This window comes from Beta vulgaris, chromosome 8, assembly GCF_026745355.1.
Source record: "Beta vulgaris subsp. vulgaris cultivar EL10 chromosome 8, EL10.2, whole genome shotgun sequence".
Lineage (NCBI taxonomy): Eukaryota > Viridiplantae > Streptophyta > Magnoliopsida > Caryophyllales > Amaranthaceae > Beta > Beta vulgaris.
In genome coordinates, this window is record NC_079209.1 from 15,866,301 (window position 1) to 15,880,566 (window position 14,266).

Consider the following 14,266-nt stretch of genomic DNA (forward strand, 5'->3'; position numbering starts at 1 on the left):
GTATGGAAGGAGAGCATTGAGGTTGTTTTGGTATATGCTATTAGTTGTGTAGTTGCCAACATTGTCTAGGCAATAAAAGTTGGACGAGTGAGATTGAGTGGAAGCTACAACAGTAGTAATAAGAACGGAAAGGAAGAACATTAGAATATTGATGTTGCCGTTCCAAAACATTGGAAACTTCATGTCATTCATAATAGTTTTGAGATACGATTTAGAAGTTGTAGCTTTAAGGCGTATATGATTTTTTAAATATAGCTTTTCACATTATCCAACTTGTAATAAAATAATTTAATTGACAATTTATACATATTAATGCGTAGCATGTTATATCGGTTTGAAGCGTAGACTTTGTTGATGTGAAATGATGCTCTACATGTGGTTAGTTATATTAGGAAAGGTATGTCATACTCAAGGGCTGAACTAGGATTCTCAATCAGGAGTAGCAAAAAAAAAAAAAAAAAAAAGTACACGGTAGCCATTCATAAATCATAATACTGAAATATAATTCATGTTAAATTATTTCCCACGACTTGAATTCGATCGTTTTACAACTTTAACGCTCTAGATTTAACATTGTTTTCAATTGTATTTGAAATTTTTGGCCGTTCGAAAAGGGCTATTTGGTGCTAATTTTTCTCTAGTCATACCAATTATATAAAATTTTATACGAATCATATATTGTGTTCGATTGGTATAGACAGTGGTGGAATTTGAACTATTGATGGTAAGAAAATGTACTCTTATGTTTTGAACTTCAATAAAACACCAAATTTTCAAAAATACTTACTAGTAAATTTTTAGATATATTAATAGTTAAAATTATGTATTATTAAATGTGAAAAGTTTTTTTTTATTAAGTAGAAAGAGAGAGTTTTACATATTTCAATAACTTTATGTAAAAGAACAACATTTGGTTTAATTTGCTACTTAGAATTTACAAGTGTGTTTGAGAGTTTGATTAAGATGAAAAAAATAAAGAGGGAAAGAAAAGGAAAAAAAAACTGACACTGTATTGCGGGAAGAATCGAACCCGGGTGCTGGTATTGCTTTTAATGACATTCAACCAAGCTGGCGGACAATGTGCATCACTCTAATTTGCAAATCTTGTATATATATAAGCTTTTTTTTTTTTTTTTTTTTTTTTGCAGCGAATTTTTTTTAGGGGTAGCATTGTTACTTAATAGATCCGCCCCTAGGCCGCCATACTTGTAATAAATTAGTTTCGTTGACATCATTTAAACGTTTCTTTTTCTTTTTCTTTTTGGGTAAGTGAGTAATTATCGTTGAGCTCAAACAACACATTACAACCAAGAGCTTACAGCAGTAGCTAGCCAAACAGTAACAAAAACATTTATAAGCTATATAACCTTTGACTCTCCTCCTCTTTCATTCGCCTAGAAAGCCTGGACTTCACTCTACACTTCACTGTATACGTACATATCAGTCCAAAATATCATCCCTAATGAGTTTTCTCTACTCATTTTTATATCTTTTCTTTGTTTTCATGTCTAATTTAGAGTAGTTTTACATTAGTAAGAACATGTAATTGACTATTTGATATATGGATTTATGAGATTATGTTTTTGTTTGTGTGATAAATGATTAGTTTCTTTTGGGTATTTAGACAAGGATTATTATCTGGCTTTTGATTCATGTTTATTGATTTAGTTTGATCACCTAAATTTTTTCATGTTTCCATTGCTAGATTAATTGTAGATTTAATTATATTGCATCTTTCTGGTTTAATTATAATTGCCAGAATCTTGTGTAATAATTGAATTCAATTGGTTACAGCTTACTGGCAAGTTTGAGTTCAGTTGGTTGGTGTTTCTAATGCTGTCAAGTTTGATAATTTGATACATGCTTTTATGGTTAGATTAATTTAGCTTGATTAGGATTAAATTTTCGTGCTTGCACGGGATTTAGCGAGTCAGAAAGATAAAGCTAGTAATCTACTTGCTTTCAAGGGATTATATTGTTAACCAATCTACCCTAGGGTAGTCGAATGAGTCAATGAGTATAACCAATATCTATAGAAAGTTACATGTCTCCTATCAGTTTCTTAGTTATATTTTAAAACCAAATTTATTTCCTCCAATTTATATATTCATATTTTAGTTCAACAATTTTAGTATAGAAGTGATATTCAAAATCCTCTCATCCCCCATATTTATATAATAATAGTCATTTATATAAGTAAACAATTAGTTTAAGATAATAACGCAGTCTATGTGGGTTCGACCCTTACTTTCCCTATCTATTTGTTAGAGTTAGTGAGTGATTTGTAAATTTAATTTTGTTGCGGAAACGACACGCATCAAAGTTTGGCGCCGTTGTCGGGCACTGTATAATCCATTATTTTAGAATATTGTTTTAGTATTAGTATTTATCTAGTTATTTGTTTAATTCTAGATTTTTGTTGCTTGATCTAATATTTATTTTTATATCTTCTGTGTGACTTTTAGCTAGTGAAATGGCCGGAGAAGGTGAAAAGAGCTTGAAAGAACTTATGTTTAATGCATATGAGACACCCATGAGTGTTATTTTTCCCGCCTTAGAGAAACCATTCAAATTTGATCCAGGCTTTGTCAGAATTTTTCCTAAATTTTATGGTCATGATAAGGAATATGCTCATAGACATTTACAAGAATTTTCTCTTCCTTGCTCTACTTTGTTAAATGGTAAAGATGATGATGGTATTAAAGTTCGTGATTTCCTTTTTATTTTATATGATTTAGCTAAAGATTGGTTAATTTATCTTCCCATTGGATCTATTACTTCTTGGGATAGCCTTCGGAGAGTTTTTCTTGAAAATACCAACTTGCTAACATAACTAGATTAATAAGGATACAAATATGTAGTATTGAGCAAGATAAAAATGAGCAATTGCATGAGTATGGGAAAAGATTTAATAAACTTTGCATTTCATGCCCACAACATCTACTGAGTGAGAAAGTCCTAATTGAATGTTTTTATGATGGTTTGTTAGATGATCAGAAACGTTTAATAGATATTGCTAGTGGTGGAACTTTGGTGAATATAACTCTTAGTGAAGCGAGAGAGTTAATAACTACTATGGCCCTTAACAATGAACAATATGGGTCGAAAAATGATTCTGAAGTGAAAATCCAAAGGCAACTGAAGCAGCAAACTGAACAAATTGCTGAATTTAAAGTTGTAGTTACTAATATTAGTAATAAAATTTCTAGTTTTAGTACTCAATATGAGTCTTTGGAAAATTTAGTAAAACAACAAGCTCTCCAAATAGGAAAAGTTCACTCACATGAATTTAATAAACAACAACAAACTGAAAATCACCTTCGCCATCTAGATAACCAAATAAAACAAATATGTACTACTCTTAGCAACATAGAAAGTAAATTGGATGGAAAAGTGTTTGAAAATCCTATACCTCACTTGATAGATGAAACTAAAGCCATAACTTTGAGAAGTGGTAAAGAACTTGAAAATCGAGGTAAGGTTGAAAACGAAGTCGAGGTGAGTCATGAAACCATAGAACATGATTGTGAAAAATTAAAAGGTGACAACATTGGGCAGATTAGTGATATTAGTGGTGAGATTGAGCTCCAGAATGTGGAACACGAAGTAGTGAAGATGAGAAAAGAAAAAGCAAAACCCACCATGGCTCCTTTTTCAAAGAAACCTGATCCCTAGGGAGATAGTGCCATTTCCCTCACGTTTTGCTAACTCTAGGAAAGAAGAATTAGACAATCACATCTTAAGGACATTTAGGAAGGTTGAAATAAACATACCTCTCTTAGATGCAATCAATCAAATGCCTGAATACGCTAAATTCTTAAATTACTTATGCACTAATAAAAGGAAAATTCGGGTGGTGAAAAAGTATGTGTGGGGGCGAACGTCTCTGTCGTTATTCAAAAGAAAATACCTCCTAAATGTAAGGTTCCGGGATGTTTTCTATACCTTGCAAGATAGGAAAGCATGAGCTTAGGAGGTGTATGCTTGGCTTAGGAGCCTCCATTAGCGTAATGCCTAAATCAATTAGTAAATCTTTAAACCTGGGTCCGCTCTCTAAAACGAAGGTAGTGATTCAGTTAGCCGATAGATCACAAGCATCTCCCTTAGGAGTCTTAGAGGACGTTTTAGTTCATGTAAATGAGTTAGTGTTTCTTGTTGACTTCTATATTCATGATATGGGTGATACGCTTGAATCTATTGATCTGCCATTGTTGTTAGAGAGACCCTTTCTCAAAACCGCTAAAGTAAAAATTGATGTGTCAGAGGGTACTCTTTCTTTTGAACTTGATGGTGAAATGATTAAACTTAACATATATGATGCGATGAGATACCCTTCTAACATACTGGATGTGAAGTTTGTGGATTGTATAGATGAGATTGATTGCATTAAAAAAGAAAATTCAACAAAGTTAACGAGTTGTGTGATAACAGTTTTGATAAAAATTTAACAGAATTAAACTTGGATGATTATCTTCTCGATGCTACTATTATTAACTCATTCCATGTTGGATCTTTTGTTGAATCTCCTCTGACTGCACATTCAGAGAATCATGTTGTTGCACAAATTAATTTTCCATTTGGAAGTATTAATTATGAGTCGGCAAATACATGTGCTAAAAATATGCAATATGTTTCAAGTTGTGAATTGCCTGTCAATACTCATAAGTTAATCCAATCTATTCAATCACCCCCTAAACATGAACTAAAATCCCTGCCTAGTACCTTAAGTATGCTTATTTGGGTGAAAATGACCCTTTGCCAGTCATCATTTCTAGTTCACTTTCTGAGTCACAATAGGAAAAATTGTTAAATGTTCTTAAGGAATACAAAGAGGCCATGGGATGGACCATCGCCGACATTAAAGGAATTAGTCCTACCTTGTGTATGCATAAAATATATTTAGAAAATAAAGCCAAACCTATTAGAGAATCCCAACGGAGACTTAATCCTTCAATGATGGATGTAGTAAAAAAGGAAATTCTCAAGTGGCGAGATGCAGGTGTCATTTTTCCAATTTCAGATTCAAAGTGGGTAAGTCCTATTCATGTCGTGCCTAAGAAAACGGGAATAACAGTTGTTGAGAATAACAAATGAGAACTTGTTTGCATTATATCATTATATCACCCAAGGAAAAGTTAAAAAAGAAACACATTATTCACAGTTCTCCCTCACAGATTTATAATGTACTTCTATTGTCCTCTACAGCAAGCTTTTTAAGCTCAAAAGCAACTAATACTATATCATCTATTCTTGATTTTCTTCCGTTCTTAAAAGAGTTATGTTTTTGCACTTCTTGGATCGACAAATCTGGTGCACATGTTTCTATCCTTCTGATGGTTTATGAAGCAGCTAGGTGCAATGCTGTTCGGCCACGATGTTCATTAGAGAGCAATGATTCAGGGAGCTTGATGTGGAACATCTTGATGATAGCAACTTGGCCTCCTTGACATGTCTTGTGAATGGGGTAGGACGCATCTTCGTTGAGGTAATGAATAGATTTTCAAACTTTTTAAAGAAGTAATAGACTGTGTCAAGATAAACATTGAATGCAGCATAAAAAGAGGTGTCAATCCTTCTTCATCTTTAGACTTGATTAGCTCACCTTGATACTTGAGTATTGTTTGTACCATTTATGTGATTTGACAAACAAACAGTCAATAAATTTAAAAGCTTTGAATAACTGTTCTACCATTTTAACTGTGAATATGAAATAAAAATTTATTGTTATTATTAGCATTATAAGATAGGTAATATTGGATTGAATCCCAGTGATGATAATATTTAGTAATCCGAGAAAGGAATGGCAAATGCAATTGTCATGAAAACATAGGCTCCCTTTGCAATTTGCAAATGATTTTTGAGGAACAGTGTTTTTCTACTTGTTTGCTTCCCATCCCATGTGGACACTAGGCATTTCTGAGGGATTTTTTAAAAAACTTTTTTCTTTATTCTCTTTTAACAGTGTAAATGTTACATGATAAACTTTTCCACTTAAAATACATAATCGTGAACTTCATAGATTCAATGACATCGGACAGATGTTTGGACTCTGCATTTTCAGAGCACAAAACAAGGAATTTTTAATTGATCCATGAATAAAGTCCGTTCAATTTGTTTCTTTAGCACCTTGGAATTGCTAGCATTATCAATTATTATTTTAAAAACCATTCCTGTATTAGAATTATGTTATAAGCATTTGTTTTTTTGTGATGTGTATCGAACTTTTGAATTACGTTTGTATGAAGAAAATTTGAGTTCCAAGTGACTGAAAGTATTGTAGAGGAGTGGACTAGACTCTTATTGGACATTCGTTGTAAGTGTTTGCCTCTTTGCATTTTTCGTCTTGTGTCTTCTCTTCACTTGTGTGTAAATTGAACTATTCATGACGAATCTGGGTCATTATGTCAGAGATCTATGGTTGGGTCACAGTTTAAAAAGCTGGTTTCTGTTTGATTCTAACTTCCTAAAAAAACAGAATATTGCTATGTTTGGGGGATTAGAATGTTATAACAATTGACTGTAAATATTCGTCTTGCTGTTCAATTCACCCATCTGTACTTATATTTCTACCCTACCTTTGATTTCTAAAGGCTTTAGAAAAAGAATGTCCCTTTGTAGCTTTAGAATTTACTTTTGGGGGAATGTTCAATATGTACCTGCTAAAAGCTATTTGTACTAAGTACCTGCTAGAGTTGTACAATTTTTGTTTTGAAAAAAAAACTATCAAATGCTCGGTTGTTAAGAAAAAACCGAAGCATTTAACAAACAAATGCTCCGGTTTTTTCTAAAACAACCGGAGCATTTGACTATCAAATGTTCCGGTTTTTTAAACAACCGGAGCATTTGAGTTACAAAATGCTCCGGGGAAAGCCGGAGCATTTGTAAAATGCTCAAATGCTCGTATGGCGTCTGCTACGCGCTAAATACGGAGCATTTAATGTATTTTTAACTGGAGCATTTGATGTTTTTTCTACTAGTGATTCTTCCTGATATTAGGATTGTGTAGCTATTTCATAATCTAGAATTAACTAGTATATAATTTTGTACCTCCTTGAGTTCAACCCGTATGTGATACGGCACTGTTCACTTGCAGTATTAAACTCAAGCCTACTTGTTGTAGTCATCCAATTATAAACATCGAGTCAGAAATTATATATAGAATAGTAATCAACACACAATTTCCACAATTGTTTAATCAAATTCCAACTTCGATTTTATCTCCAATTTTCTACAAACACTAAAAGAAATACAATCAAAGAGGGCAATTTATTTGAATCAAATAGGCCAACTAGTTGATTGCCTTATTTAATAGTATCAAAGAAGACAAAAATATTTCCCCCTTTTTGATATTAGGAAGACAATTACATTGTTTTGCCCTCTTTGATATCACTTAAGAAAACAATTTCAAATTTGCCCTGTTTGATACCAACTAATAAGACGGTTTTCCAATTTTTCCCTCTTTGATGTTAACCTAAAAAAAGTTTTGCCTTATTTAATATTAACCTAAAACAACAATTATAAGTTTTGCCCTCTTTGATAACCTAAAACAACAATTATATAACTTTGCCTTCTTATAGTCAATTATAGTCAAGGAAAAAAAAAGACAAAAAAGTATTAAAACAACAAAGTCAATTATAGTCAGAACGTTCTACAAAATTTGTTAAAAACGTTCTTTTCGTAAACTTCCCGCAAAAAACAAAGTATGAATATCTACAAAATTTGTCCGAATAAATCTTCAATCTCCAGTGATTTTGGCAGAAATCTTCAATCGTAATCTTCAATCGAACATTGAAAGGGAACCGTTCATCTTCACTACAAATTTTAGGGTTTTTCACAGATTTTTCTTCGCAATTTTGGACGTTTGGACGTTTCTCGCAGATTTTTCTTCGCAATTTCCCAAATCGATCTCATCTTCAGGTAAATCATTCAATTCTGCTTTTTAAATTATGCGTATGGATGATCGTTTCAGCAATATTAGTTTTCGTAAGTGATTTCTTAACTTTCCCCACAAAATCAGACAAATTTAGGTCTAGTGATTGGATAATGATTTTTATGAATCGATTATATTTTGTGAGTTAGTTTAATTTCATTTTGTTCACCAGATTTTGTCCTTTGATTTTGTGAGTTATTTTTATGAATGTAATGCACCTGTTCTGTGTTGTACTTTAGTACAGGGTATCTTACCAGATTTCATAGTTTTCAGGGTCCTGTAGCTGTGGAGACTTGCTCCATCATTGTGTACATGTATTAACTGTATCTCTGTAGCTGTTCTATAGACCTCTTTTCAAGTGTTGAATGAAAGAGGAATTTGTTATTTCATAATTGTTATTTCTTTTTGTCACTCCAGATGCTTTTACAACTGAAACAGGAAGGGTGGACTGAAAGAGGAATGCTGGACTACATTGTATAGATTCAAGTATGAATTAGCCTATCCTTCACATATCTATTTGTTGGTCGAAGCTCAATTTCAATCACCAAGCATGGCAAGTATAATAAGTGAATTGGGAATTGGCACCAAATCTGCTCCTATTTTTTTTCTTAAATTCATTGTCAACCTAAGTTGAACTCTGTTGTAGGGCCTATTTTTATTATAAGAGTTTATTTCGACTCCTGATATGATGGGTGCTCTGGATTTTGATGAGATATTAAATATAAGATAAATTACTAGTAGTGTGCTGTGTTAAGTATAAAGGTCCGGAGAAAAGAAGATCTAGGGATGTGTAGGATTGAGATGAAATTTACCTAAGACCATTCACCACCAAACCTGGATTTTTAAAGTGAAAGCTTGAAACGTAATAAGTTGAGGGCTTCGAGATATCCATAGATTAAATAATGTCAATTTTGGATGAACATGTTTATGGATGTCCTTGTTATGTTACTTCTCTTACCCGATAATAATAAGGTTTTTACTCCAGATGCGAAGTCTATTCCTGGTTAGATTTTTCTCACTATTTTTTCTCTTTCCCAGTTCATTTTGTAACCTGAAATAGTGTGGCCCACTTTTGAACTAAGTGTGCTGGATGCTTTTGTTGGAGATAATCTTTATGCAGATTTTTGCTTTGTGAATGAACTTCTTTACACTTTTCATTTAAAGGGAGTGGTTAACTTGGTATCTTGTGAAAAATACTTTTTTTCTGGCGCATTGATCTTCTCGGCTAACAGTTCATTTTGTAACCTGAAATAGTACTGGTTAGTGCGTGGTTATTACTGGGTTAGTAGTATTTGTTTGGACTTTGGAGTATCAAGTGTTAGTTGAACTTAAACCAACGTCCAGGCTGGGCGCGATGTAATTGAATTCCATCCAAACCAACGCCACACAGTCAAACCCTAGTCCCCACCATACAACCCACACTACACAGTAGTACTCTGCAATCTGCATTCTCCAATCTGCAATCTGCATTCTGCATGGGTTACGTTGTAACTGTGTTTGATTATGTGTTGGTGCCGCTTCATAGAGTTGTAATTAAATGGTTTATTTTCAAGATTGTTTCATGTGTGATATTACGTGATATCTGGTGTTAATGTTACGCGCTTCCCTACACTTTTAGCAATTGCAATTTTTCCCAACTTTTATCATTTTCAATAAAGTTTATTTCCTAGTACAGTTAGTATTTCTCCACATAGAAATTTGTTTAAAGGAGTAATGAGATGAATAGCTATGCATGAGTTTGGATCATATGTTCTTTCATGTTTAGACTATTTGTTGACTGCTTCTTTTTATATTTCTCTTTTTTATGTTGTGTGTTTTTAATATTTTTTTTGTTAAGTGATTTCAGTTATTTTTCGAGAATTATCATGGATAATGATAGAAGTTGGATGCACATTCAAGGGTTTAATGGAAGGAAGCAAGGAGATTACAAGAAAGGTGTTAAAGAGTTTTTGGACTTTGCATTTAAGGACACACCCTAATTCTGGGGTAAAGTTAAGGTGTCCTTGCTTGAATTGTCGAAATTATTTTGTCAAGATCGAGATACTATGCGGGCTCATTTTTTCGTCGAATAGATCCTGATTACAATCCATGGATTTTTCATGGAGAGGAACAATCCTTTGAAGTCACGGATGAAGAGATTCCGAAGAGGAAGGTGATGACTTTGAGGATGAAGATCCCCTTGTGTCTGATGACTTAGCTTCTTTGGTGCGTGAGGCCACAAATGTAGTTGTAGAACCTCAAGTTTCAGATGATAGGGATAGGGGTGATGATGAACTCCCCGAGAAGTTTCACAAATTGATGAAAGATGCACAAGCAGAGCTTTATCCAGGGTGTAAGACATTCTCAAGATTAGAGTTCATTGTAACTCTTTTGCAACTTAAGGTGAATGGTCGTTGGAGTGATAAGTCATTTAATGGGTTGCTTACTGCATTGCACAAGGCCTTCAATTATGATGTGAGCTTCCCTAAGAGTTCATATGAAGCAAAAAAGTACACAAAAGATCTTGGATTGAACTATGTGAAGATTCATGCTTGTGTGAACCATTGTATTCTTTATAGAAAAGACTATGCTAACATTGATCCATGTCCTATTTGTGGGGAGTTTCGATGGAAAGAAAGTAGTGGTGAATTAGATGATAGCGTCTCTTTAATAGAATCTCAAGGCATCTCACAACTTAAGCCTAGAATTCCTCGTTTGGTTCTTCGCCATTTTCCTTTGGTGCCAAGGTTTCAAAGGCTTTTTATGTCATCAAGAATTGCAAAACACATGAGATGGCATAACGAGAGGCGCGTTGATGAGGACATACTAAGGCACCCGACTGATTCAATGGCATGGAAGCACCTTGATGATCTATATCCCGAGTTTAAGGCTGATGCACGTAACATAAGATTAGGTCTACCATGCGATGGTTTCAATCCTAGTGCACATTTGGGGACTAAACATAGTATATGGCTGGTTTTTTTGGTGCCATACAATCTCCCGCCTTGGATGTGCATGGCAAGCCCGTACATCATGTTATCACTCTTGATCCCTGGTCCGAAGTCCCTGGAAATGATATTGATGTGTTCTTGGAACCATTGGTCGAAGAACTTGAAGACTTGTGGGAAGTTGGGGTGGAATTATGATTCATATAGTTGCCAGAAGTTTAATATGAAGGCGGTGTTATTGTGGACAATGAGTGATTTTCCGGCTTACGGGAATTTGTCCGGTTGGAGTACTTGTGGTAAACTTGCTTGTCCATCATGTCATAAGGATACTTGGCACAAGCGACTTAAGAAGAGTAATAAGGAATGCTTCTTAGGTGATCACAGATTCTTGGATGCTGATCACAGATGGAGAAATAATTAAAAATCTTTTGGTGGCAAGAGGGAAAGACGACCACCTCCTGTTCCTTTATCAGGGGATGAAATTTTGGAGGCATTTGAGGGAGTGCCAAATGTGATTTTGGGAACAAGTGAAAGAGGAACCAAAGATACTTGTTTGACCAATGGAAGAAGCTAAGTGTCTTGTATAGACTTCCGTATTGGAGTAATCTTTTGATTCGTCACAACTTAGATGTGATGCATATTGAGAAAAACATATGTGACAGTATAATAGGAACTATCCTTGATATTCCTGGTAAGAATAATAAGGATCACTTGAATGCTCTAAGGGATTTGAAGATGTTGAAAATGCATGAAAAATTGCTTCTTGAAAAGGTGGGTCGTGGTAAATATATCGTCCCTAGAGCACCTTATTAGTTGACACCACAAGAGAGGCGACGAGTATTAGAGTTCTTATCCAAGGTCAAAGTACCCGATGGTTATTCTTCAAATATAGCTCGATGTGCAAGTTTAGATGATGGCAAAATTTCAAATATGAAGAGCCATGATTGTCATGTATTTATGCAAGACTTGCTTATACCTGCTTTCCAAGGCATCTTGCTAAGGAGGTTCTAGAACCTTTAGCGGAGCTTAGCTTATTTTTTAAGCAGTTATGTTCCAAAACTTTAAGAATTGATGTTTTGGAAAAGATGGAAAAGAGCATTGCGGTTACTCTTTGCAAGCTTGAAAAGCTATTTGTTCCTTCCTTTTTTGATATAATGGTCCACCTCCCAATCCACTTACCTCGTGAAGCCATGCTTGGTGGTCCAGTACAATTTCGTTGGCGATATCGATTTGAAAGGTAATATTAACTTTAAAAAGTGTTCCTTATAGCGACATATACGTAGTGCCTAACAATGGTTCTTTGTAGGGCAATGCATAAAATGAAACCAACTGTCCAAAACAAAGCTCACCTGGAAGCCTCTATTGCCGAGGCTCGCATTGCGGACGAATGCTCTGCCTTTTGCTCTAGATATATAAGTGGAATTGAGACAAAGTTCAACTGTATGGGTAGGAATGACCAGGATAAGAACCAATCTTCAGAGTTTATGCTATCAATATTCCAAAATAAGGGAAATGCAATGGGCAAAAGAACTTTCAAGCAGTTGAGTTTTGTGGATTGGAAGCAAGCCCAACTGTATGCTCTAATGAATTTTCCAGAAGTGCAACCGTTTATAAGGTAAGATATCAATCTTCTATTTGTTGTTCATTTTTGTCAGTTAATATACCTAAAATGATCTAATGCTTATATGATGGCAGAGAGTATGACATCATACATGAGCCTAAACAAAGTTTAGTTGAGTGGTTCCAATCTCGGGTAAGTGCTAGAGTTAAGGTCAATAATACTCCTACTATAAGTTTGATAAATATGCTTATTAATTTCATTTTTCATTATCTTTTGGTAACGTGATCGCATAGATATGGAAGCTTTATGTGGAGAAGGATCCAAGAGTAACCACCGAGTAAGAGTGCTGGAAGCTTTCAAGGTTACTATGTGAATGGGTATCGCTTTCACACTAAAAACCGTCAACGGATGAGAAATACGCAAAATAGTGGAGTTGTAGTTAAAGGAGATGAAGCGAGTGACCAAAGAAATTTTTATGGAGTTTTGAAAGAAGTTTTAGAGATTGAATACGATGCTCCAAATGGTGGGGAAAAACAACCTATTGTGGTGTTATTTAGATGTGTGTGGTTTGATGTTTATAGTGATGGTCGTGGGATCAAAATAGATAAGTTTGGCACTACTAGTGTCAACATCAGGAGATTTTTAGGGACTAATGAGCCATTTGCTTTGGCATCTCAGTAGGACAAGTTTATTATGTTAAGGCACATAATGAACGGATTGGAGAATTGCAAATTAAAACTATCCCTCGAAATTTCGATAATTTTCCCGTTCTTGAGGATGATATTGGGGATTATGAGCATGATGATAATGGAATGGATGTTGAAATGACTAATATGGTTGTGGATGATGGGGAGGATGATGAACTCTTACCAATATTAGATGTCCCCCCAGAAATAGTGAGTGATGATGACGATGACAATGATGATCAGGCGGAGAAGGAGGAGGAGGAGGAGGAGGAGGAGGAGGAGGAGGAGGAAGAAGAGGAAAGCAAGCAAGATGGAGAAAGCATTCAAGAAGATGGTGACGAAGAAGATAATATAATAACTAGTGTATATGATTTAGACTCATGTAGTGATTGATATGTAAAGTTCTTGTTACAGTTTCTCATGTAGTGATTGTTATTTGTGTTTTCAGTGGACCAATATTTGCTATTATCATATTTGTTATCTTTATTTGTACTTTATAAATGTTTTTGAGTTTATTTTTTTGTTTATTTAAGACTCTTGTTGAAGGCAGATGGATTTAGAGGCTGAAGTATCTTTATCTCAACCATCGCTATAGAGGAAAAGAAAAGGTAATGATTGTGAGGCATTTTAGTGTTTGCATATTAGTATTATATTCTGAATTAGGTTTGTTTCCCTCTTTACAGGTCCTTTTCGTGGTCCCAGTAGAGCATTGAAGTACAAGAAGTTGTGACAAGTTCAGCCTCGAAAGATTAGTGTTGATATTCCATCATCCTTAGGAGCTGCTGTGGGTGAGCATGCATTACAGTTCATAGGAGAATGCTCTGATTGGGTGAAGGAAATGTGTCCGCTTAATGTTGAGAAGTCGTCTGACATGCCTGAAGACGTTATAGATCGCCTATATGGAATAAGTAAGGTATACTTGCTTGAAAATATCAATCCAAGTTGAACTTTCATAGTAATTGGACCTGTGATACTCTTGGGTTATGTCATGTGTGGAAGTATGATCTGATGTCAATGGATGTTGCTATGATGGAATCTTTGTGGTTGTGGTTTGTGATACTTTGGCTAAATATCCAGGCATGCATGATTGAGGAAGATTAAAGGTACTTGTGTTTAACACTTGTAGCCTAGTGCAAGTATTATGAATATGCATTTTTAAAGC

General features: G+C 34.6%; 1 protein-coding gene across 1 annotated transcript in view; it reads right to left on the minus strand.

Moving 5' to 3' along the window:
• The window catches only part of LOC125492660 (cysteine-rich repeat secretory protein 38-like), a 2,623-nt gene extending 1,999 nt beyond the window's left edge, over positions 1-624 (minus strand). Inside the window, exon 1 of the mRNA XM_048635356.2 lies at positions 1-624. This exon is cut by the window's left edge and continues 640 nt beyond it. Within this exon, the coding sequence (XP_048491313.1) occupies positions 1-192 (192 nt within the window). The 5' untranslated portion in view covers positions 193-624.
• Positions 625-14,266: the final 13,642 nt, after the last annotated feature.